Source organism: Hydractinia symbiolongicarpus, chromosome 13 (assembly GCF_029227915.1).
Source record: "Hydractinia symbiolongicarpus strain clone_291-10 chromosome 13, HSymV2.1, whole genome shotgun sequence".
Lineage (NCBI taxonomy): Eukaryota > Metazoa > Cnidaria > Hydrozoa > Anthoathecata > Hydractiniidae > Hydractinia > Hydractinia symbiolongicarpus.
Window position 1 is genome coordinate 10,554,605 of NC_079887.1, and position 24,298 is coordinate 10,578,902.

Below are 24,298 nucleotides of genomic sequence, written 5' to 3' on the forward strand. Positions count from 1 at the left end.
TCTTGTACTCCTAATTCTTTACCTTTTCCCATCTGTCCCTGATTTCTTAAATGTCGTTTCCTGGGATATAGGGTTTGGAAAAGGCCTGGATACTAAGTTTGGTGACTCATGGATTTGGGTGGTTTTATGCCATTTTTGTATGGGCTTTTTTTTTCCAAAGATTCAATTTATGTGTCGTAACTTTGTCAGGAATTGTCCAGAAATTTTCAGAATAATATCAAAATATCAGGAATTTCATCCATTTCTTTGACATGTCAGAAAAACCAAGAATGTTTCTTAGCTAAGTACCTTTTGACCCGTTTTTTTAGCATGTTACAAAGAATGTTTTCTTCCTGCCACATTCATGAGGTTGAAGTTGTAATTAAAACACAGTAACCTCTAATTAACTCACACTTCAAAATGCGGACACCTCTGATTAACGTACAGAGTTCATTACGCCATTTGAATTATGGTTAAATTCTCATTAAAAACTTTCTAGAAAGCGGAGCGGTTATTAGATAGAAAATGATGCTACTCCTCTAATACGAAGGAAAATTTAAAAATAGTAAAATTTAGCTCTTATTCTGTTTTTTTTTTGCTAGCTTTTTTACCAACAAGCTTTTGTTGGTATGAACCAGGATTTCAAGCCTATCCTCCACGGTGCATTCTATTGTAATTATCTCTTTTTATCGAAAGAGACCGAAATATATTAAACAAGAAAGCCGGGCGGCTTAGAATCTGATGAACCGGTTGCAGAAAAAAAAAAATTCATGACAAGAAGTTTTTTCGTTCTCAAAAATAATATGAACAAAAGAAAAACAAGACCAAGCTGTGTTTTCCAGAAATAAATATAATCCAAGTCCTAATAAAAATAAATAATACATCGGTCTACTCGGTGCGTAAATACTTAAATAAATATATAATATGGTAAAAGAAGAATTTATACTGAAAGTTTTTCATTGGTTGCATACAACCGTTGCTACTTTAATTTGCGCAAAAATGTTTCTTTTTCTTTAAAAATGACTTCTAAAAATAACTAAATATTAACAAAAGAATACAAAGAAAATCTTTCATCTGCGAAAATAATGTTACGAAACTTTTTTATGTGTATTTACTTAAAAGATTGAAAGCAAGTTTCAGTTTTTTCAAACAAACCACTATTGTACATATTTCAAAATAATCATTCTTTATGGTTTTACTTATGCTTTTAGTCAATACTCACAAACCTTGCTTATAAGAAAGAAATTTTTGGACTTCAGATCTAAATCTGGAACTGAATAAAAATTACAGGAAGCTGCTAACTGCTAAAGGTAGTGCTGAAACTTAAAAAAATGAAAATCTATAAAACAAAAATGTTACAACAAAGTATAGTAGAATAGAATATGAACATAAAAATGTTGTTTAAATTGCAGTGCAATATTTTCATTCACTCTGATCTTGTTGATCTTCATCTGGTATTACTGACAGTAACTGTAAAGAGTTATCTCTGGAATCGTATGTTGAGTTTTAAAGCGATCATTGTTTTAGCAAGCGATATCTTTTTCTTTATACACAAAAAAAAACAATTTTCAACAACAGAGGGTTTACAAATCAAGTAAATACCTCTTTTCGCTTTTATCTTTAATTGTAAACATTACATACGGACCTCTTTTTCCAAATGTTCAGATTTGCATGACATGCATATCAGTTTGTTATTAAACGACTTTAAATCAACTAAACCGATGGCGCATGGTGGTTATCTTAGAAGATACCAAGTCCATATTTGCAACGTGGATGTCATTTGCTTCAATTGGTTGGATCTTTGTAAATTGAACAGTTTTCAAAAGTTTTCTATTCATATATTATCCTACTGTAAGATCAGTCTTTTTATTGACTTACATTAACATGTGCATAAATGCAATTTTACAATGAATTTTATATCTATATTATAATACCCGTATACGTCTGTCCATCCGTCCGTCCGTCCGTCTGTCTGTCACGCAAAATGGTAGCTTAGCTGCGCAGGTAGCTAGACGCACGCAATGCGGTATAGAAAGGACGGGCGAACCCCGTGGATTTTTCCACGGGCTAACGACTAGTTCATTTATATTGTCAGTGCTTCCGTATACATCCACAATATAATTTGTTGTTTACTAAAAATTAAAGCTTTACCATCAAATGATGGTCTTTCAGTAATCTCGCCACTATGGGAATCCACAATATAAACATTTGCATGGCGACCACATGGATTATGGAGAATGATAAACCAGAAATTAGAAATAAAATACCATCATAATCTATTCCGCAACATAGTATTTCACTCATTACTACTATTTACAAAATTGTCACCTCTTTCGCTTATAGCGCTACATAAATTATCTTTGATCATAACTGGTAGTTGCAGGTGTTCAACTTGAACATTCCGTGGTAATATTAGACAAGACATACAACGCAAAGTGTTTTGAGATTTATATAACTCATCGCCTCTCTCAACAATATATTCTAGATCTTTTTTGTTTCAACGAGATACATCTTTAAAGTCTGAAAAAAAATGTTGTATAACGCTATGCAAATACATTGTACACCCCTTTTTCCACCAAACTTTTCATGACCCTGATTAAAAGAAGCTTGGATACATTTTAGAATAGTGTATGGGCCAGGATTTACTTCCACATCACCACAAAGAAAACGAGAGAGAATTCGAAATGCTTTCGATAAGTGCATTTTCGTGAATTGAGACTTTTCACGAGACAATGTGCATTGGAATGTGAAATTGAAATAGTTGCAAAAGCTGCACAAGGCTGGACGGGTATCTAACCTTTCTCCGAAATAAGTATTTCAGAGGAAAATGTCCATACCGAGGATACGTATCATCAAAAAAAAAGTATATCATACAGAAACGATATATAAGAATAAATAAGATAATATGCAGACCTTCTTCAAATTTTATTTTTCCTCAAACCCTGCTTTGATGAGAAAGACCGAATTTCACAAAGCGCTCGCGCCTCATTTGCCCTGATATTTGACATTGTTTCCTAAACACCTAGGGCACGCAAGAGTATTGACACGAGCACGGCAAATTCAAAAACACAGCTGAATTTAGAATCTGGTTGTTCACCAGATAAAAATCCAAAATATCAACTATCAACTTCCTAAAATATTTGGTGGACAGAGTTTTTTGTACCAATTGTGTTTTTTTATTAGAGATACCAGTGCATCGTGCTAACATCTGTTAAGAATACTTGTCATAGGTGCAACTGGGGACAAAGTTGTTTGCGGAAATAGGTTGTAGAATTTAATTTTGCGAAAAAGTATTACGATTTAGTAACCTTCACAGAAAAAATTGCGCCCTTGTTCTGTCTTTAAGGTACCCCCCTCCATTCCCTTTTCCGTTGCCATTTTGATTTACGGATGGCCCTGTAATAAGTCACTAAGAAATGTTAATAGCATACTTCACGCAGCTTTTGTGAAGGATTTAAAGTGTTTATGTATTAAGACACGCCTGACTACCATTAATTAAGTAGGTTAACAATTTTTTTCATAATTAGGAAGGAGGTTCAGTGCGTGATTCGTGAACATGATTTTCTTCTACAAGAAATAGTAATTTATTTCGACAGGTATGCGGTATTTGAGCTCTGGGAGATTAATTTGCAATGATTTGCGGTTATTAAGAATACAAGCGCAAGAGAAAAAGAATGTCTCTGTAATAATAACCGTCGTTTGTCTGTTTCAGCGCAAAATTGTACCGTCGTAGCGAAACATGAAATGCAGGGATGCAAAGGACGGGCGAACCCGTGAATTTTTCCAGGGACTAACGACTAGTCTATATAATAATAGCCGTTGTCTGCCTTTTGGTCAAAACTGAATTATGTACTAAAGCTAAAGCATTGTGGTGGTGTCGAAGTTGTGAATATATAGTGATAGGAATGATGGAGGAGGAAACCAAAATGAGAGAACAGAACCGGTATAAAATCGACTGGATTTTTGCAAAGTTGGAATTGTTCATATGGCGTTTAAACTAGTCCAGTGTGCTGCAAATTTTGAAGTTCGTCCCCAAAATTAGTCCAAAGTTTACCCAATTTGAACGTGTTAACATTCCCTTGCCTATTGCGGACTTTATTTTGCTAGATCCAAATTGTGTCGAATGTTACTCACGTCAGCATTCTTCTAATATTCGTGGATTATTTCGTATAGCAGACGTGCTAAAAAGTGCGATCAGCGCGATTCAAACGCTGTTTACCTAACATACTAAAAACGTTTTGGAGCGTACAGGTTGCGGGGAATTCGCGTGTTGATGCAAAGAAAGCAATTCTTTCAATATTTTGGTAAGGGTTTAAAGCTTGCTAACATATGCGAGATCTCATAATGCTTAAAAAAATTTTATTAACAATACATATGTAGCGACAGCAAGTCTCCAGTTCTGTTAAATGATTTCAACTAACTTAGCTTAAGATATCAGGTCAAATTATCTTTGACAAACATTCCTGTGCCTTTGAGTATATTAAAACATTGCCAATAGGTGATATGAACAGAGAGTTGTGTTATGTACAGGTTGCTACCGCGTTGTTATGGAAAAAAAACGTTATAATTTAGTCATTTGTAACCATGGCAACAAAAGATTATTGAAATAACTTATCGTCATCGAACAAGAGATGTAATTACGCGATATGATTTTATGTTTACAAGTTGTTCATGTTATACAAAAAAAGAAATAAGAAGGAATTAAATGAGCGTTAATTAGTTGTGAAATTAATTTTTTAAAATTCTTGTGCTTTGTCAGGCATCAACAAGGTGATATGGTGAATCACTTTACAAGAGTTCGTGTAGAGAACTCAGTTAGGATGTTGTTGTTGTTATTGTTGTTGTTATTGTTGTTGTTTTGTTATATTTACTGTTGTTTTTATTATTATTGATATTTTTCAACTATTTTTTTACTTTTTTATTACAGGGAAAAAAGTTTTCAGGGTGTTAAAATACGGTCGCCTTTACAGAAAGATTGGTTTAAAAGGTTTTACGAATCAACCAGGCTAAAACATATTAATAGGTTCCATGTTCTTTTATAAGAACGTGAAAATTTCAGGCGAGTGTGAATGTGTTTTTATTACTATACCTTCTCAGCCTTCAATATTCTTATCCATGTTTTTCAAAGAATAAAAATAAAAGTATTGTCAATTTACGGGTGATGATAAATAATATGAAAAATGGAAGACACAGATGATGTCAAAGTGATTTTATTTGTAAAAGTATGCATAGAAGTACAAGGAAAAAAAATATTGCAATTTAGTTTTTTCCTTGTCAATCTACACATTTTTTATCTATTCTGTTAACAATCTATGAAGGAGTTTAGACTAAATACGTTACTAATATGTTCTGAAGTATTTGCAAAGTTTCAGTCCTAACGTTCTTCAAGCCTGACCTCGTTACCTTGCGGTGTACTCAGTCACGGTAATCTTAATTAGTGGTCTTAATTTTACACTATTCGATAAAAATGGCATTTTAATATAAACAAATATTTTTTTAGAACAAAAAGTAAACACGTTGATTTGGCACAAGCAAAAATGGAAAACGCATACGAGAATAACAAAACATTTGAAAAAGAAATGACGCAGCAGGTGGAGACCAATGGGCAAACTATAAACCCTACGGCTATTGAAGAAGAAGTACCAGAAATTCAAAATGAAATGCCTGAAATTAAAAAACCGAAAAGAAGTCGGAGTAAAAGAATAAAAACACACGTGAAAAGCATATTCAAAAAAGACAGAAATAAGTCAGTGACGTCATCTTCTTCGGAAGAGAGTAAAAAAGTGACTCCAAGCACAAGCATCAGTGAAATCAACGACGAAGGAGAGTACACCACAACTCAAACATCTCCCGAAAAGAAAAGCACCCCGAGGAAAAAACGTTTTAGCTTCACGTTAGTTTTAGCAGACCCTAGCGGTAAAAGAAAGCAAAGAGATGCTAGCGGCAGCAATAACGACGCCGTTAGTCCGAGTGACGACATTGCATATGGTGACGTCACCATACCCAAGAACGCAGAAGAATCAACGGCTGTAATAATAACTCAAAATGAGACAAATTCAATACAAATAACTCAAGATACGATAAATGAAAAGGACGAATACACCAACATTCAAAATGACGTTGAAAACCCCAAAATAGACAGTATCGATGTGCCAAATAAAACTGTTAATGCGCCGAAGTCAGACAGCTTTCCGAAGAAAGTATACCATCGATTCGTTAAAGTAGCCCTCTGCAGATATTATTAATGTTATGATACCGGAATTGAAATATGTGTACCCGTAGCTTTTATTATAACTGACGAGACTGTACGAGTTAGTTCTATTTGAGGAACACGTTGCTTTGCTGATATACTTTGCTGACTTGTTTGTTATTCACGTTGATTTTAACGTCACCGGATTAAAATAGCCGGCGCTACTTGTGTACAGTTTTTTAAAAACAACATTAATTTTCCGTCTAGCTTCGTCGTTGTGTTTAACGCCATATTACCATCGTAATGCTCATCGTAACATGAAATATGTTAAGATACACACCGGATAACTTGAACTTTCATTATCTCAAACTATTATCTTGGGTCCTTGAACTTTTGTTAATATTTTCTTTTAAAACTTGAACCTCGCCCTGTTGCCCCACCTCTTGAAAAAATCGCATTAACTGGAATTATAATCTTATTTTAGACTAAATTCGACTTAATGGGAACTTCGTTTAACTCAAAAATTCGTTAAGTCGAATTATATTTCTTTATTCCTCCTCGGAGTTTCGAGTTACCTGGAGTTAACTGAATTTTATGAAAAGTTAAAAATGAATAATCTCGTGTGTTCGTTGACGAAAAATTAAAAAATTTTATTGCAACTTCATGACAGTTGACTGAATAAAACTCTGGTTAAGTGAATAAAACTCTGGTTGAGTTTGTTCGCTTTTAATAGATAATAGAGTTTCATCACAAAACCCTTTTGTTTTGTAAAACTCTTTTTTTTCGACCGTTTAAGCGATTTTTTTTGCTAAACTAACCGCGTAAATGTATTTAGTTTTTTGGTCTGTAATTTACACATTTGTTTTCTGCGATTACCGTAAAAAATTTTCATAGGATTATGTTATGACATATTGTCTCATATTTCATGGTCATACTCTGGAACTACCATCATAGCGTCTATTATTTATCCGGACAGTAAGAGCTTTCAATCACGGACAAATTAAAAATTATAAGCTAGCTAACGTTTATGTAATTTTTAAACGTATATGTAAAGCACCATTCTGTTGAAGCATTAGATAGCATTATGCACTCCTATTCTTTTGAAGTTTTTATTTCATTTGGTATATTTAATAATATCAATATTTATTTTTATGTTGGGGTTGTAGCTAGCCAGCTCTTTCACTACCTCGGCTAAAAAGTGAAAGTAGCCAGATGCAGTTTGGCTACAATAATCTTCTTAATCAAATTTATTACTGTCATAAAAACGTATTCCGTATTTTTCTGTGTTTTTTATTTAAACCAAAGTTGGAATAAAGTTTTTTTTTGGAAAAGGGTATTACGCCTATACGTCTGTGCAACACCGCTGTACTAAGCGCCCAGCCCTGTGTCAAGATTAGTTTTTTAACTTTCATAGAAACTTATTCCATATATAAAATAAAACAATATTGACCGATTGTTTTTGCTATGACGGGATAGCAACGCTAAACTATGTTTTCATTTCAGGGAAAGTTGCGGGAAAGTTATCTGCAATGTTGCGTGCACTTAACTCGATTTACGGCATACGGTATACTTGTACAAGAGTGCTCTACCTGAATGTATGCCACAGTTTCCGACTTGGTTAAGTGCTTCATCAAGCACTCAGCGTGGTGTTCAACACCGGGTTACGCAGTTATTGTGGATTAACATCGAACAGCCGGGTTCCCCGACTATCTCTTTAATAATAGACGTCGTCTGTCTGTCTGTGTGTCCGCGAAAGCCACGTCCCGTTACGGGAACACACAATTTTGTAAATTACGCACCGATATCAAGTGCGATATATTTTTGCCGACTTTGTTTTTACCGCTCGCGCGTAGTATACTAATCACGATGCCTTATTTTTTAAAAAACAATCCAAGATTTTTGCGATCAGAAAGAATCCAAGATTTTCGCGGCTGAATGAACGAAGGCCATTTTGAGTTTGAAAGTTAACTTTCACAAAAACTTATTCTGCAAAATAAATAATATTGACTGATTGTTTTGCTATGGTGGAGTATCAATGGTTTTTAGGCTCTGATTTTATTTCAGCTATCGTTGCGGAAAAGTTATTTTTTTAAAAATACGTTTCAGTCGCAACACTAGAATGGTGTATGCGCTTTACTTGATTTATGACATACTGTATACCTGTACTAAAGCTCTTCACCTGATCGATAGCGCAGTTTACACCTTGACTTGTGGCTTACCCTGGCGTTTTGACGCCGGGTTTACCCCGCTAGTTCAATATTATAATACCCGCATACATCTGCCTTTCACGCTAGAAGGTAACCGCAGAAGCGAGACACATGAAATGCGGTAAATAAGGGACGAACCCGTGGATTTATCCACGGGCCAACGACTAACTTGTGAAAATTGTTGCATATTTCCTGTTATAAAATGAAATGTAACTAACAAAAATTTTGATCGGTTAAAATAAAACAAGATCTGCAACCAAAAAATTGGACACACATGAAAATCACTAAGCATCTATTAAACACTTTTAATAAAAAAACGAGTTTTCGCCAATTTTAGCAACAACCACGATATTAAGAAACGGTTACATCTAGCGTTGTTTGTATTTCAGTAGTTAATTACCACAAAGAAAATGTTATATTTTCACTTTTTATTTTGAATTTTGTATTCTCGCATAATTTTAAATTAAAACCGCGAAATTAAGTTTCGACGAAATGCACCCATCATGCAATCTACGGTGAAGAGCAAAGTCGGTGAAGAGCAAAGTGACGCACATTAAAAAATGTCGAAGTTTTAGGTCCGCGTCCGTCATTTTGGGTCGTAAACAGATTTATCGGTGTTACCATAGGGCGGTATTTTTTAAGGCAATTTAATATCCACATACATGAAAACTCCGCTGTACACAAGATAACAAAATGCACTTCCACAAAACATCTGTACGCCAGGCCACATATTTTAATTCGCAAAAATGGGTTTTATGTAGGAAAAACAGACAGACTCGCATATCCTGTATTTTTGACGTATGCTTATCTGACATTGTTGTTTACAGTAGAGGTTTGCAGAACCAAACCCAACGTACTCCGATGTTTATTTGATTCCAAACTACATAACTCTCCACATGAGCATCACGCCACTTAATTAATCCAAATGACGTAAATTGCTTTTCCTTGAAAAACACAGCGAACGTTGATCAACATGCGCTCGAATATTTTAAACAGACTGTTTTCAAGGAGATTTACGTTGCAGGATGAAGATTGTTAGGCCACATAGTAGTACACCAGACGTGGCCAAACCGCCATACCTTAATATAAAAAGAAATAAAATTTCATACCATTACATCACCCTATCCTTTTTTTATGTCGACGGTACAACAGCACCGTATTGCCTGGACTAATATGTTAAGCTTACGGATTAACATTATAAAATAAAACCGCGAAAAAAATTCCAATGTGCTTGAAACCCAGCCTAGTTATCATACACGGCATTGCATGCTCCAGTCTGGTCAACACCGCAACAATCTAAAGCTATTTAATCGTAATTTCAATAAATCAATAAAAAGGACAACATACCACATCATGGAGCGCATTTCATTTGAATGTAGCCACCATTTATATTTTGATACTTTATAAAATCGGTTCCGTTGAAACGCTTTAATGACGTCACGAGCTCTACAAAATGTTTAGATCGGATTCGTACACGACACACACAATAGTTATATTATATAATATAATGATTATTGAGCGAAGCAAAAGCAATTTAGTATGTGCGACTAGCTGTAAGCCACATCTTAAAGACATGATACTAAAGAGGCAAAACAATGATTAGTTAGCGAAGCAAAAACACGTCAGTATACGCGACTAGCTGTAAGCCATATCTTGAAGACATGATACTAAAGAGGCAAAACAATGATTAGTGAGCGAAGCAAAAGCAATTTAGTATGTGCGACTAGATGAAGCCACATCTTAAAGACATGACACTAAAGAGACAAAACAATGATTAGTAGGCGAAGCAAAAACACGTCAGTATACGCGACTAGCTTACCTTCTTCGGTTGGAAACAGCTACAAGGGCCTGACTTTGACTTAATAATTTCACATCCACTGAACCGAAGGGTAAGAAATCTTGAGCAACCTTAATATCAAAATTGTTTTTAAGTTAAACTTCGGAATAAATTCAGTGACTATTCCGTTAACAGATACATACACTGGAATAAAAAACAGAATAGGAATTTATTAGCACATTTCGGAAAGAGTATCTGGTATTTTTTTTTAAGCAACTTGGATTTTGATCAGGTAATGGAGTTTTGGCATATGGCTAACATTTAGGCCCAATTCACATAGGTATTTTTAAAATTGCAGCTTAAGAATTAATTTGTTTTGCGAAAGTTAAAAAAAACCTTAAAAATCTTAAAGGAGTACGGAAAATAAATAAAGTGGAGATTTGAATTTGTAATATAAATAAAATTCGATACAATATACATTATTTACAAATAAAAATAATTTTTTTAAAAAATGTCTATTTCCGAACTTTCAATATCCCGAGGTTTTCACGAAGAATCGTATGACCGAACTTCTGACGACTCAATCAGATGATGCCGTCTAAATATGCCGTAAGAAAATGTAACATCAGTAACGTCACTAAGTTGTTCCAGTATAGGAGCAAACAATTTTCCAGTGTTGGGTGTAATCGAGAATTCAATGATAGTGTCCTTGTATTCGGAGTGACTTTTTACGTCAAGAATACTCTTATAAATCGTCATGCCGTGAAGGTATCTACTAGCAACGCCGCTTGATCGGACTGCCGCGACGACCTTGTTTGCGTGTTGATGTAATTTTTTGTTTAATGGGTCCTCGTCCAATCTTCCAAAAAAACACAAGATTTTTTCTTTGATAGTATTGGGTGCTGCTGCTGGATCCGATACAGAGTGAAGGATATTGCGCCATTGAACCCGTTTACTCAGTATAAATACCCCTACTGGCACGCAATGTGTGTCGTCTTTTCGGCGGTCAAATAAAACTCCGTCCGGATGGCTTGCTTTTAAATCTCCCAAATTCCACGTGGTTTTCGTACAAAACGTGAAGGGTGTATTTCGCGTCACTCTTGATCCTATAGAGTTTTTCAAGATAACTTTTTCGCTATTTTCGTCTGTTACGAAATGACGTCCCAGGTAACGCCATCGTTGCGACGCTTCTTTTAGCGGTATCGCCACACCATCAAATTGATAAAGCGTTGTTGCAAAACTCGTTGGACGTCTTTCACGTTTGTCGTTGCTAAAAACAGGTCTAAAGAAAGAACAAAAACCAGTAAATAATGATAAATGTAATATGTTTAAGGAAAGAAAAATTGTTTGCTAACAAATCTACTGAGATGCAGAAAACCACAAATAACCAGAATAACAAATACAATAAAATTTCTACGTAAAATTTCTACACTTACTTTAAACTATGTTTCAACATCTTTTAATTTCTTCTGATAAAAAAAAATATTTCTTTCAACATACACGATTGCACAGTAGTTGAATTTTAATCTCTAGGGACTGCATCAACATATTATATACATACTCGTCAAACCACAACAATGTAATGACGTTTCTCAATGACGTACGACATACTTATTTATAAACAAAATGATTTTTAATTACATAATAGCGCTTACAAAAATGTTTTTTAACAGTTTCATAATAAATAACTGATAATAAAAACATCGTTAAATTAAAAGCGCTAAATTGCTGCGCTTTTCATTAGTAAAAACGAATTGTGGTGTTTTTACATGTCCAAAAGAGCGTATGTTATTTCTCGTGCGTGACACTGAACATGAATGAATAAAATGTTGATAAAAATGTGTACCATAAAAATAGCTCCTAGAGCAGAGATGAAAGGAATGGATTATGGTAACTACGGAAATTCCTGAAAACTGAAAATAAAATATCCCTTTAAATATTCTTTTAAATTAAAAAAAAGAGTTTATTGTATAAATTTAAGAGCTCAGATTTGATCACAGAGTCTACCACAAAAATCTAATTTTCGCAGCTGTTTAGAGAAAAAGTAAATTTGGACCCCAGGGCTTTCGCATTTAGTGGCGCTATAAGAAGCCAATACACTAAAGAACTTCAAAATACTGAATACGACTAAGGTTAACTTTTCGTTTTACCGCAACCAAAGTTACACTTGTTTTCAAAAAAAAATTTTAAATCTTTGTTAATTTATTTGCTGGGAGATTTGAGAGTTACGTTTCTTTATAAGTCAGCCTATTCATCGACGAACCTTTTTAGGAAGACCTATTGAATTGTTTACAAGTTATATTATTTTTCGTGACAGCAAAACTTTCACAAATATCTTTGTAGTTTTCACCGTTTGTTTACATTGGCTAGGAGCTTAGGTTGCTGTCTGATAACAATTTACCTTTATTTTAACTTAGTCTGAATTCAAGTCTATTTACAGCATACGCGCAACCCATGTAAGAAAGATACGTGGCTTTTCTGTCGTCATCCAAAGGTAAAAATGCATCAAGCTTTCCGCTGATTGGGTCACAAAAGTTCGCGCTTCTTCCTAATAGTCTGACAATTTTAGATTTATTACGTATAACATTTTTTGAATGAAAGATATTGGACGTGGTTATGGCAAACAATCTTATTGGCGACCAATCACTAGCGAGGAAATTACCCGCTCATTTAATCCTGTCACATTAATTTTGTTTCTAATTATCTGTTACATTTATTTGTAAACACGTCATTTCACATAGGGACGTCACAACGTCGTAACGGCGTAGCGTCATCTTGTTAATCTCCATAGCATCACAACAAAAGCATTCAAGTAATTTGTAACATGGTTTTCTTCAAATTGGAAATTCCGGCTTTCCGTTATATTACCTGAGCCGCAGATATAAGTTTTCTTCCGTCTTTTACTTCAACAATAAATCTTTCCGGAAGGGTTGAAGGAGGATCTTCTCCATTGAGGTTCTAAAATGAAATATTTATCGAACAAGAAGACAGCAACTTATAGATGCAGTTTTAAATCTTAACCCCGCAAGCGCATATGGGATAGGCATGGGTATGTTAAAGAAAAACTCCTCATAAATTTACTCAATTTTTCTGACAAAATAATAATTTTACTGCTCACATGTAAAAGTGCTCATGGATACAACCAAAAACAACATGAAAAAGGTTTAAATTTACATCTAAATCTCTCTGGCTGTCTTGAACATCTGACAGTACATGTATTAAAAATGGTGTGAGCAAAATGGCAGCTTGCTATGTAAACAAAATGGCAGCTTACTACATAAACAAAATGACAGCTTGCTATGTAAACAAAATGGTAGCTTACTAAATAAACAAAATGGCAGCTTGCTATGTAAACAAAATGGTAGCTTACTACATAAACAAAATAGCAGCTCGCTATGTAAACAAAATAGCAGCTTGCTATGTAAACAAAATAGCAGCTTGCTATGTAAACAAAATGGCAGCTTACTATGTATTTCACAGCTGCTCTGGCTATGTTTACACAATTACAAAAGTGTTTCACTGCTGATAAATGTTCGTGAAATTCAAACGGACGACTGTCAGTTGAGCTGGAAACAAAACAATGGATAGACAAGAATTAATTTTGTAACGTTGAGTTTGAACAAAATAAATAACTTACAAAGTAAGTATAAGCTACCTGACGTTTTTGCTGGCCATTAGGTGCGTTAATCGTATAAATACTAAAAGTAAAAGATAAAGATAACAAAAATGGACAAAAACAAGCAAAACTTTGATGGGCCTACCGCCTACTGAAACAGCAGAAAAAACTAATCCAATCCTTAGAAATGTTGTAAAAACCGTATTTCGGGACTGTTTTTAAATCTGCCATTTTTGAGCATTCAATTTTTAAAAAACTGACTTCGCTACATTCAAGGGTGTATTGTTTATTATCTTTGTGCAAAAATCAGATTTAATTTGGAGAAAACCTGGTAACGGATGTACCAGGTAGGTCCAAAACACAGCTACGAATTTTGGCTTACTAATTGAATTTCCGCGCCCGAAGGCGTAGGAAATTCTTTAAAACCGTCGTTTTTTTCTTTCGGAGCATTTTTTGAGAAAAAATCGACACTGGGATTTCACGTTCCTCTGAGAGGAGGATAGTATTGGTATAACTGACTAACAAACTAACCCTGTCCCAAATGGTCAATTGCAACGTCACAGATTTAAACTTCGTACCCAAGCTCCCTAAGTAGTGGGAATACATCTAAATGACGTTTCAGGCCAAAATTGGTATTTGTTTACGACAAAATTTGACACAGTTAACCAAAAAAGTATGCTGAACATAATAGTATTATCATAATTTTGATTTTTGTCACCTAAAAGTCATTTTAGGCCAAAATTGGTACAAAAATTAAAACTATTTATTTTCAACAAAACTTGGCACAGTTAACAAATAAAGTATGCTGAATATGATGGTGACATCAAAATTTTGATTTCTTGTTACCCAAATGTCATAATAGGCCAAAATTGGTCCCAAAATTAAAACTACTTTATTTTTGACAAAATTTGACATAGTTAACAAAAAAAGTATGCTGAACATGATGCTGACATCAAAATTTTGTTTTTTTGCCACCTTAAATGTCATTTTAGGCCAAAATTGGTCCAAAAATCAAAACTACTTTATTTTCAACAAAATTTGGTACAATAAACAAATAAAGTATGCTGAACATGATGGTGACATGAAAACTTTGATTTCTTATTACCCAAATGTCATTTTAGGCAAAATTTGGTCCCAAAATTAAAACTACTTTATTTTTGACAAAATTTGACACAGTTAACAATGTATGCTGAAAATGATGGTCATATCAAAATTTTGATTTTTTGTCAACTAAATGCCGCTCAAGACCATAAACGTTTCAATCGCAAGACTTTCAACCATGATAATAGGCTGTATTTTTCGTTAGCAATTTCTTTTAAAATGTGAGTTTATTATGACACGTTTCGTTTTGTTTGCGTTTGTTGTAAGATATAATGTCACTTGTGTGTTTTATCTTCAGAGTTTCAGCCACCAAACCTCTTCGAATGTTTGGCACGATAACACAACGAATTAGCAGGTTGTTATCAAATATTTTGGTAGCAAGCGGAAATTCTTAGAGCCCCCAGGGCTTCTTGTTTTGCTTTTGCGAAGTTTGTGTAAAAACTTATCGAACTTATCCTTTATAGAAAGACACAAATATCAGCGTTGAAGTTTGATTCAGTCATTTGACAGGATGTTGTTATTTTTTGATGAAAGGCATAGTCATTCGATTTACGGCGCTTCTTATGAGTAAATGAATCTCTCAACTACACCCCCCTTAAAAAACTCGAAAAACATTACAGCATGTAAGAAACTTAAAAAAAAAGAAACACTCTGTACCATATAAGAAACTTTAAAAAAGAAACACACTACAGCATGTAAGAAAAATGGAAAAAGAAACATATTAAAAAATAAAACAAAACATACCATATCCTGTGAGAAATGCATCGTAACCAGCTTCGTGAGCACATTTTTTACAATCTAAAAATAACAGTGACGTGCGAGTGACGAAATATGACAGTGACGAAATATGACAAGTTATTGTTTGTTCTTAACACACAGTGTTGTTTTAATTAAAGACTCTCACTTTACTCAATTTAAGAGGCAATTCTTACTTTCAATGGGAATCTAGATGTACTTTTTTTTTTGGAAAACAAGATGATTTTGTTTTTAATACAATCGTGTTCTGTTAACATAACGTATCCATTAATTTTTTTTCCAAAAAGAGTTTGAACCAAACCGCTTTATGGTTACCAACTAAAGTTAAAATGAAATATCTAACAGATGATTTAGAAATCCTCGTGTAAATGGAAGAAGTAATAACGAGTTGAAGTAAAATAATTATTTTTTGTGGTCGTGAGAAGCATTGTAAGTAATAATGGTATTACAGTGTAACCATTTCTACTCAATATTATCTTCTATTTTGCTAACAAGGACAGAACTGATTCTCACATTTTGGGGTTTCAATAAAGAAGCTCATTCAAAAATACACTCCCGAGTCGAAAAAAATTAATAACTGCCTAAAATGGTAAACGACCCCTTACCAAGAAAACAAACAAACAAACAAACAAACAAACAAACAAACAAACAAACAAACAAACAAACAAACAAACAAACAACAACAAAAAAACAAAAAAAATAAAAACACTTCGTATACACAGATGAAGTGTAGTGACTTTTAGCTTAGTTAACAACCGTTTAAAAAAGCGAAAAAGCAGGTTTGTTATATGGTAAGTATGGTTAGTGTCCACGTTACCATATTTATTGCAGCCATCAGCATGTACAATGACGGGTGTATCCAATTTGTAAAACATTGCTGCAGGACTAAAGAAAAAAAAATCAGACATGTATACTTAATGAAAATAAACTAAGATAAAAAGCTATTACAAACTGAAAGATTTCGGATATTTAAATGACAGTCACAGATAAAGAATTTCAACCCCAGGCTTACATTAGATGAAAAATAGCAACTACTTTGTATACAATTTTTAGCTTATATCTACAATCAGAAAGAAAAATGTTTGTACACATGATAGCAAATTTTAAAATTTTGTTGCCACGAGTAGTATTTTCGGCTATTTTTAAGTTAGATTTACACTATTTGAACTTGTTAATCTTTACAGCAGACTTAGGATCATAGGTTATTTAGTTAAACCCAAACACTTCAAACGTGCTAATTGTTGCTGACATCAGCATGACTCTTTTTGGCATATTTCGGCACTTCGTGTGGCGTAACGTTGTTTATACTACAATTCCAGCATGTTAGAATTTCTCCTCCTAACTATCACCCTCCACTTCTACAATTAGGTAGAGTACAAAGTAACTTTCAGATACGGGGAAAAACTTATCAATAATTGAGCGGTAAAAATCTGAGTTCTAGAACACATGGACGCACATACCTGGAAAAAACTTTATATAACTCTTCTAAACCAGTCATTTCAAAAAAATTCACGTCTTTATAATCCTAAAATGTAAAATTACTTAATAACTAACATAACACAGGGGATACCAAAGCATTTGAAATTTGTTTTCTCGTTAAAAATACCTTCCTCATCACGAATGCCATATGTTTAGTATCGTATACGCATGGTAGGATCTGGTTGATACTCTTTTTAAACAGATTGTATGAATCTAAAACACAGTAAAGTTACTTACAAATGAGTTTATCATTTGACTTTAATGGTCACTGTAAAACCAGCAAGGCGTGTTTGCATGTGCTACCTACAGAACTACCACTGCTCGTGCCATAAAACTCGGCATGCCTTAGTTTCTTAAAACAAAAACAGGTTGACTTATGGCAGGAAAATCCCCAAGGACGTTGCAAAAAAAACATAGGTTACAAAATATGGTCATGGGAGTATAAATGTCTGGTCTACACTTTCAGACACAATGAAAATCCTTCTTAAACAATTTATATTGGATTTTAAACTTTGTTTGTTTTCATTGTTTATCATTGTTTTTGTGGAAAAAAAATGCGTAAACAAACTTTAAAAAGAACTGAAAAACTCACCTGGAAGGTTTTGAAAGAACTTTCCATATAACAGTAATAAGTCTGATAACATATTGTGTCCAATGATAGGCTAAGGTAAAGAAGAGTTCACCGTGTACATAGCCTTATTTAATTCATATTAAATTTGTCATATCACAGCAAGTATTAAATTGGCATGCAACTGGGGGCAGAGGGGGGATACCTAACCCATAGTGACAATTTCACAAAAAAAAAGCACTAGGTTTAAACGCTTATCTCCCATCACCTAGTATCTAACACAGAAACGCACTCGTCCATTGAAGTCTGCGCATCAATGACGAATCAAGGAGTTCGGCATAAAACTGTGGAGTCCATTCAGGATAATGTAATAAGAAGAGGGTTGGGCGGGGGTGGAAATGGAAATGCACTCGCACCTGCAAACTTTGTGCTTAGAAGTCGAATGCTCTACTGCTACACTGTCTCCAAAATTTTTGAAAAAGTGACCGATGTTAGTAACTTGGTAACAAAACCGAGTTGAAGTCAAGAAAGATCTTGGAAGTGGCAACAAAAATAACATAAACTAACCTCCACCTCGTATTTAGCATCTTTTATATTTATGGTACATAATAGAAATTTCGTTAGCTCACTGATCATTAAGTCAAAACATCGTGGTATTGACAGAACAGTATGGTTTAGGGTACGAAATCGAACATTTAGCAGGCCATGTGCTCAATTAATATCGACAACAGAAAAAAACATACCTTTTTACATTGAGATAGTAATTGTAGCACTTTTGAGAAGCCAACTATATTCATTATTATCCTGTGAAAAAATAGAAGCAAATAAATGTACTGGATTAAAAAAGGATAAATAATTAAAGAAGTTCACTTTGATACGAGGTCTGAAAGTTTTGAACTTCCCTAGACCGGTTCATTCGATTCTTATGAACAAAACCACAAGACAACAACACGTTCATAACATAATAATCTTAAAAAATGATAGATTAACACTCAATTTTTGTCGAATTCCAATTATTTGCAGTTAAGTGGTGGATAGCTACACAACAAAACGTTAGATTACGTTCTTTAAAAACAAATGATTTAAACCCTTAACTCCCTCCTTCTTTTGCTTCGAAACTTTTCAAAGAAAACATACTTTTCATATTCTTGGCTGAAATCTATTTTCTGATCAGGATTTAAAACTTTTTTCACTACAATCTAAATAAGAAAACATGATCAACGTTATGTTTTGGTTTGTCTGTTCAGCGAAGTTTCGGGAGATCCTTCTCCCATCATCGGGTGAGCCTGATGGTGGGAGAAGGTTCTTCTGAAACGCCGCCTACTAAACTATCATGTTCAAGAAATGATAAACGTTGCTTGATGACAACAATTTCAAGGGAAAGTACAGAGAAGAACATACCACACCATTGCTTTCTAAAGAGCATGATATATTGCTGAATCTCTTCTCCACAGTTTTAAAAAACAAGTATTGTGCAACACCTGAAAGTGAGTAAACAGAGTAAAATAAAAGATACAGTATACTATTTAAAACAAGAAAAAAAGCTTGACGTGCCTGGTGGTATAAAATCCAATTCAAGTGCATCATTCTTTAAACCAGATTTTACAAAATCATCCAGTTTTGATATTGCTGGAGTAATGTAGGCTTCGTCCAATTGTCTATAAGCAGAAGTAATTTGCAGAACAACAGATGCTTTACTTTGCAGAACAACATATGCTATATCTTGCAGAACAGATGTTATATTTTGCAAACGTAGGCTTCCTGAGAGCAAACACTTCAAACCCTAATAAACGGCCGTTCAAAAACGTTATCTTAAGGAGCGTAAATAGTAAAGCTTTGTTGGCTTGGTATATCTTTTTTAAATATCACCAGCTAGGGTTGCTAGCTAAACAATTTTCATATGAAATGCTAACTCTTATATTTACTTTACAAATATTGAAGAAATATGTTGTTGGATTGAATTCTGCTGGTGATAACTTCGCAGCGACTTTTCCTATAATAGAACAGACAACTTGACTATTTTAAAACTAACAGTTACTGTCAATTTATGCTGGTTCTGTAAATGTGGTCCTTTTACCTTTAAATGTGGTCCTAAGCAGAAAGGGGAAGTCCAAAACAATTTTGCTTCAAATATCTTTCTACATTACTTATATCGAAGAGGAAAAAGGTTTTCAAAATACAAGCAAAAGTTTGTTAAGTCTCAATTAAATTTACATGCAATAAAATGGCTATTGTATATGCCTGATTGGCTTTTATTTTTATGGAAAGAGAAAAAATTGTTTCTACGCAGGCAAGCACCAGATTTATTCCCTAGGTCATTTTCGCGAGATCAGAAATGTTGTACTTCAAGAATAGGGAAAAATTTCATGAGGATTTATGTGGAACACAAAATATTTCCCTAACTTGCCCTAAGCAAAGTTTATAAAGTTTATAAATTAAGTATTTAAAAAGTTTGCCACACTTTAGTATTGTCATTTCAATTTCTTCCACTTTATTATATTTTTCACTTTTTTAAGAAGAACTCTATGAAACATATTTTATGGTGAAAACTCCACCCGATGTGCCAGTAAACAAACAAACAAACAAACCTGATCTTTATTAATAAATGATATTCCATCTCTCATAAACTAAAAGGATAAAAAAGATGTATTAATTTTTTTGTCTAAGCAGCTAGGTTAAGCAGTTGACATTGGAGTAACTAGAATAAATAGAAAACTGAAGCATGGCAAAGAAAAGATCCACCATCTTCGGAAATATATCTTTACAAGAGATGATTCACAAATTTGCAATTATTTGCAGACCGTAAAGGTTCAGACTTTTAATGTTGATAAAATTAATTTCATAAGTGGTAAATGGGCTTTTAACAACAAATTGACTTCCCTATTCACTTGATCTCAACCTTTGTACATGCTCGTTTTATACACAAATTTGTTATTTTGACTTGCACGTCAGCAAATAAAAAAACGCAACAAACAAACCAACATAACGGAAACAGAGGAAGAACAAAATTTTCAATTAATTGTGACAGAATGACTTACCTTATTAAAGTCGAAGTTATGTAAAGTCAAAAATTCAATTGCTGATGCCTGCAAAGTAAGAAAATTGGTGATAGAAGCATCTTAGTTTCTAGTTAGCTGTAATTAACCGTTTCCAAAAGAACATGTTATGTTCTTTTGTTTCTAGTTGTTTTTTTTAACAATATTTTTTAGATTATTACTGAGCCAAAAAAGCTGGCTTTAATTTGGGTCACGAAAGAGTAGCCATGTAGTATTTTGCAGACCAGAGTATATAAATATCAACAACATGTACGTCCTGTACAAATAAAATTTCAAGTCATTTGTTTAAAAAAAACTGTATGTGAAATGGTATATGTCAAATTTACTTCCTGCGTTATAGAGGTTTAGTCTGTAAAAACAACCGAAATTCAACATTTTATGCTGATGTCAGCATTTCCATGACAATTTAATAAAATTTATGCAATTATTAGAAAGAGGAAATAGGCTGTTTTGAAAATTGGTATTTGTTCCTATATTACAGTTCTATTAGGTAGATATTCCATTTTAAAAAAGGCGCGACTCAACAAAGCATTTTGTCATGTTGTTAAAAGAACCAGATTAATTAAACAATCAGTTTTAAATTGCCTCATTCTCAATGCAACTCTTCAGGAAAGAATTTATTTGCTGAAAAAGTACTTGGTGGCTTATTTGATAATTTATGATTGCATTGCAATATATTTATTACAAAATGTTTATTTCATCTCACAATTCTTGCGGTTTTATATTTATACAGCTATGTCAACTAAAACTTCACCTGAAAACTCAACATGAAGAAAACATTACCAATGCTTAATACTAGACTTTTTGGCCATCATAAGTATGACACCTACCTGGCAAGAAAACCTTGGATTAATCGGTCCAAACGATTGTGGACAAATAAAGAAATTATATGTGTGTGCAGAATATCTAAATTACAATTCCATATTACAATAAATGAAATACGCAAAAAGAATATCCACAAGCTTAAAAAAAATCATGTGGATGAGCCGCAGTTTTTTTTACTATTTTTGAAATAAACATATAAAAACTCAGTAGCAGGCAGCAAAAGCACTACTTTTTTAGGTGAATAAAACTTTATATCTAATCATGAACCTTGACAGGTGCACCTAACAAAATTCAAATGGCATGTGCGTTAAGTGCCTTTATGAATGTTTGTGCAGGCGACCTTTAAACTTGCCACACTGTCTCATATTTTGTCAATGATTGCTATACCTTTTCAATATATTAATTACACTACCAACCTGTTTTTCCCAGTTCCATCAGAAACAAAAGCTGATATGCCTTTTATATAAAATAACAATTAAAAATATTATTCATCAAGTTGTTTTAATTTTTTTTAGTGCTAGAAAAGTTCAATAAATTGTTGGCCCAGCACTACAAAGTTAACTAAGCCAACATTTGAAATAGTCAGCATGTATGCACATTGTATGTATTAAAAAATGTAAGGAATATATAAATAATATACCACAACATGTAAACGATTTTATGGGGGAAATTTTGATTTTTTGATTGTTTCTCTAAAAAGTGCAATTCTGTAGAACTTAATTTTGTGAATAGGATAATACACTAATAAATATCTACAAAACCAAGTAAGCTTACCAAACTGACAAATTGTAAATTGTGCCAGACTTTTTTTTAACTTTTCATATCTCGATTCAGCTGTATCAAACAATCTAAAAAAACACTTTGTAGATTTTTTAAAAAACCCTTCTGCCTATAAAAACTTTGAAAAAAAAAGAAAGTCTGGGAGCAAGATGATACATACGTTGGTTCATAAAGTATGCTTGTTGAGAGTCCAGTAAATTCACTGTCAATAGCTACAAAAGAAAACATTATATTCCATTATTACCTAACCTAGATCAGAGACAAAATGGTAAAAGCTAGTATTTCTGTTGTGGTAGCCTGCCACTGTAGTGTGAGTTCATAGTACATTGGACACAGCCTTAAGTGAAGTAACTGAGTGATCAAAGTATTTGAGCTTGTATAATAAAATAACATCATGATCAACTTACTCACCAGTAAGATTTCACACTAAACATTTTTTTAAATCTCAACATAAAGGTTTTTGAATGTTTTAGATAAAATTTCTGACCTGAAGAAAATAAAGTATAACAGCTATACTTGTTTTAAATTTACTTTAAAATAAATCAAGACGAAAAACAGATATTTTCACAGAGTTCCAGTTTCAACCGAAAACATAATAAATTCCTGATGATTTATTAATTTCTCAGAATAACTCAAGAAAAGTTCATGACTTCATTTGGCAAATTGTGCAAGAGAAATCTAACTATTTAAAAAAGATCATCCTACGTGAAGGATATTACATTCTGTAGATTCACCAAAAAAAAAATCAGTCGGAATTCTGAAATTTGTAATTATTTTTGTATATGTGGTATTCATTATTCTGCCACAATAATAATGAATACAAGTAAAGTGTGGAAGAGGATTCCCAGGGGTCACAGACATTTAACATAGGGTTTTCCTATGAATGCAGAAATTCAAAATAGGATTTTCCTATGTTAGCCAACATTCAAAAATCGTCTGATATTTTCTGTTTTTTTTCTAGAAACTTCTGATCAGTTAAATGTTGGCGGTTTCTTACAAGAAACAACTTGATAAACAAAACTAGAGCTATGATTAATCAGTACATTAACTGTTATGAAAAGTATACTGACCGGGTTTTAGCTAAAAGGGGCTGAAACACAAGGTATAAATCAGGCTCTGTAACTTCCTCAAAAGTTCCTTGGTTGGGAAACATCCCGACTGAACTAAAAATGGGTAAATAAAATACCAACAAACGAAGCATTTTGTATGGCTTCTTTGATAGCTGGAAACAATTGCTCAAAATTTTGCTTTGTTACATCACACATGATAAAGCGAACACACCAAAACCACCATGAACAAGTCTACATCAATTTATTGTTGTTTCTTTTCTTTCTTCTGTCTTGCAAGTTGGGTAATCAACTCAACAATAAAACTTTGTACATTAAGTATATTAAGAGAATTACATAAACTTTGGCCGAAGCTGGAAATTGTAATTTTCAAATTAAGGCAGAATTTGTGCTCTCCTTCAAGGAAAATCACACTACAACTAACCTGAACAATTCAATTTCTTAACCTTCAATACAAATTGTGGTTATCTTTTAACAGAAAGCTATTTTTGTTTGTCTTTAAAAAAGCTTGCTGGTGGTATATTAAAACTGATAAAGAAATGTATTCCAAAAAAATAAAATATGGAAAATTATTATTCCCATAGAACTCGGTTAAAAATAAAAAAAACCTATTAAAACAAATGATTTTGGTTTAAGAAAGTTCCTGTTCAGCACTCACACAAGGAAACAAACTGATAAAAAACCCTAAAAAAAACCAGCAACATAAAAACAACAACACAAGGTATTATACATTCCCGTATACTCTTCATTAAAATTTTTTTGTGATCATCCCTTCTCATACCACATAGTAATAAAATCTCATTGTTTTCTCAGTAAAGGTGATACACAATATAGCAATTTTCACAATTATCCACTTATTTGGTCACACAAATTCAAAAAAAAAGTTTTATTGTTTTG

The 24,298-nt window shown here is 33.3% G+C and overlaps 2 protein-coding genes across 2 annotated transcripts; both read right to left on the reverse strand.

The window, feature by feature from the left end:
- Positions 1 to 9,152: 9,152 nt before the first annotated feature.
- Positions 9,153 to 24,286, reverse strand: LOC130624189 (poly(A)-specific ribonuclease PNLDC1-like). The gene is made up of 23 exons (XM_057439759.1): positions 23,521 to 24,286; positions 22,495 to 22,546; positions 22,329 to 22,402; positions 21,971 to 22,010; positions 21,560 to 21,635; positions 20,712 to 20,759; positions 20,262 to 20,300; positions 19,599 to 19,666; positions 19,228 to 19,331; positions 19,075 to 19,154; positions 18,811 to 18,872; positions 18,417 to 18,477; positions 17,698 to 17,767; positions 17,233 to 17,318; positions 17,087 to 17,151; positions 16,444 to 16,511; positions 15,615 to 15,668; positions 13,809 to 13,851; positions 13,620 to 13,719; positions 13,022 to 13,111; positions 10,196 to 10,284; positions 9,724 to 9,822; positions 9,153 to 9,455 (listed from the first exon to the last, which is right to left on the reverse strand). The coding sequence occupies exons 1-23, from the start codon at positions 23,597 to 23,599 to the stop codon at positions 9,380 to 9,382; spliced, it is 1,623 nt and encodes a 540-aa protein (XP_057295742.1). The 5' UTR covers positions 23,600 to 24,286; the 3' UTR covers positions 9,153 to 9,379.
- LOC130624192 (uncharacterized) lies at positions 10,587 to 13,015 on the reverse strand. The gene is made up of 2 exons (XM_057439761.1): positions 11,590 to 13,015; positions 10,587 to 11,435 (listed from the first exon to the last, which is right to left on the reverse strand). Exons 1-2 carry the CDS (start codon positions 11,607 to 11,609, stop codon positions 10,700 to 10,702), a joined length of 756 nt encoding a protein of 251 aa, XP_057295744.1. The 5' UTR covers positions 11,610 to 13,015; the 3' UTR covers positions 10,587 to 10,699.
- Positions 24,287 to 24,298: the final 12 nt, after the last annotated feature.

Excerpts from the sequence above, each read along its gene's own strand:
- LOC130624189 (XM_057439759.1), bottom strand. The coding sequence starts at position 23,599 with ATGTGTGATGTAACAAAGCAAAATTTTGAGCAATTGTTTCCAGCTATC. Across the intron at positions 18,478-18,810 it reads TTCAGCCAAGAATATGAAAA|GATAATAATGAATATAGTTG; the intron begins GTATGTTTTCTT and ends ATTTTTTCACAG. Across the intron at positions 17,319-17,697 it reads GTTCTTTCAAAACCTTCCAG|ATTCATACAATCTGTTTAAA; the intron begins GTGAGTTTTTCA and ends ACTGTGTTTTAG.
- LOC130624192 (XM_057439761.1), bottom strand. The coding sequence starts at position 11,609 with ATGTTGAAACATAGTTTAAA. Across the intron at positions 11,436-11,589 it reads ATGTTGAAACATAGTTTAAA|ACCTGTTTTTAGCAACGACA; the intron begins GTAAGTGTAGAA and ends TTCTTTCTTTAG.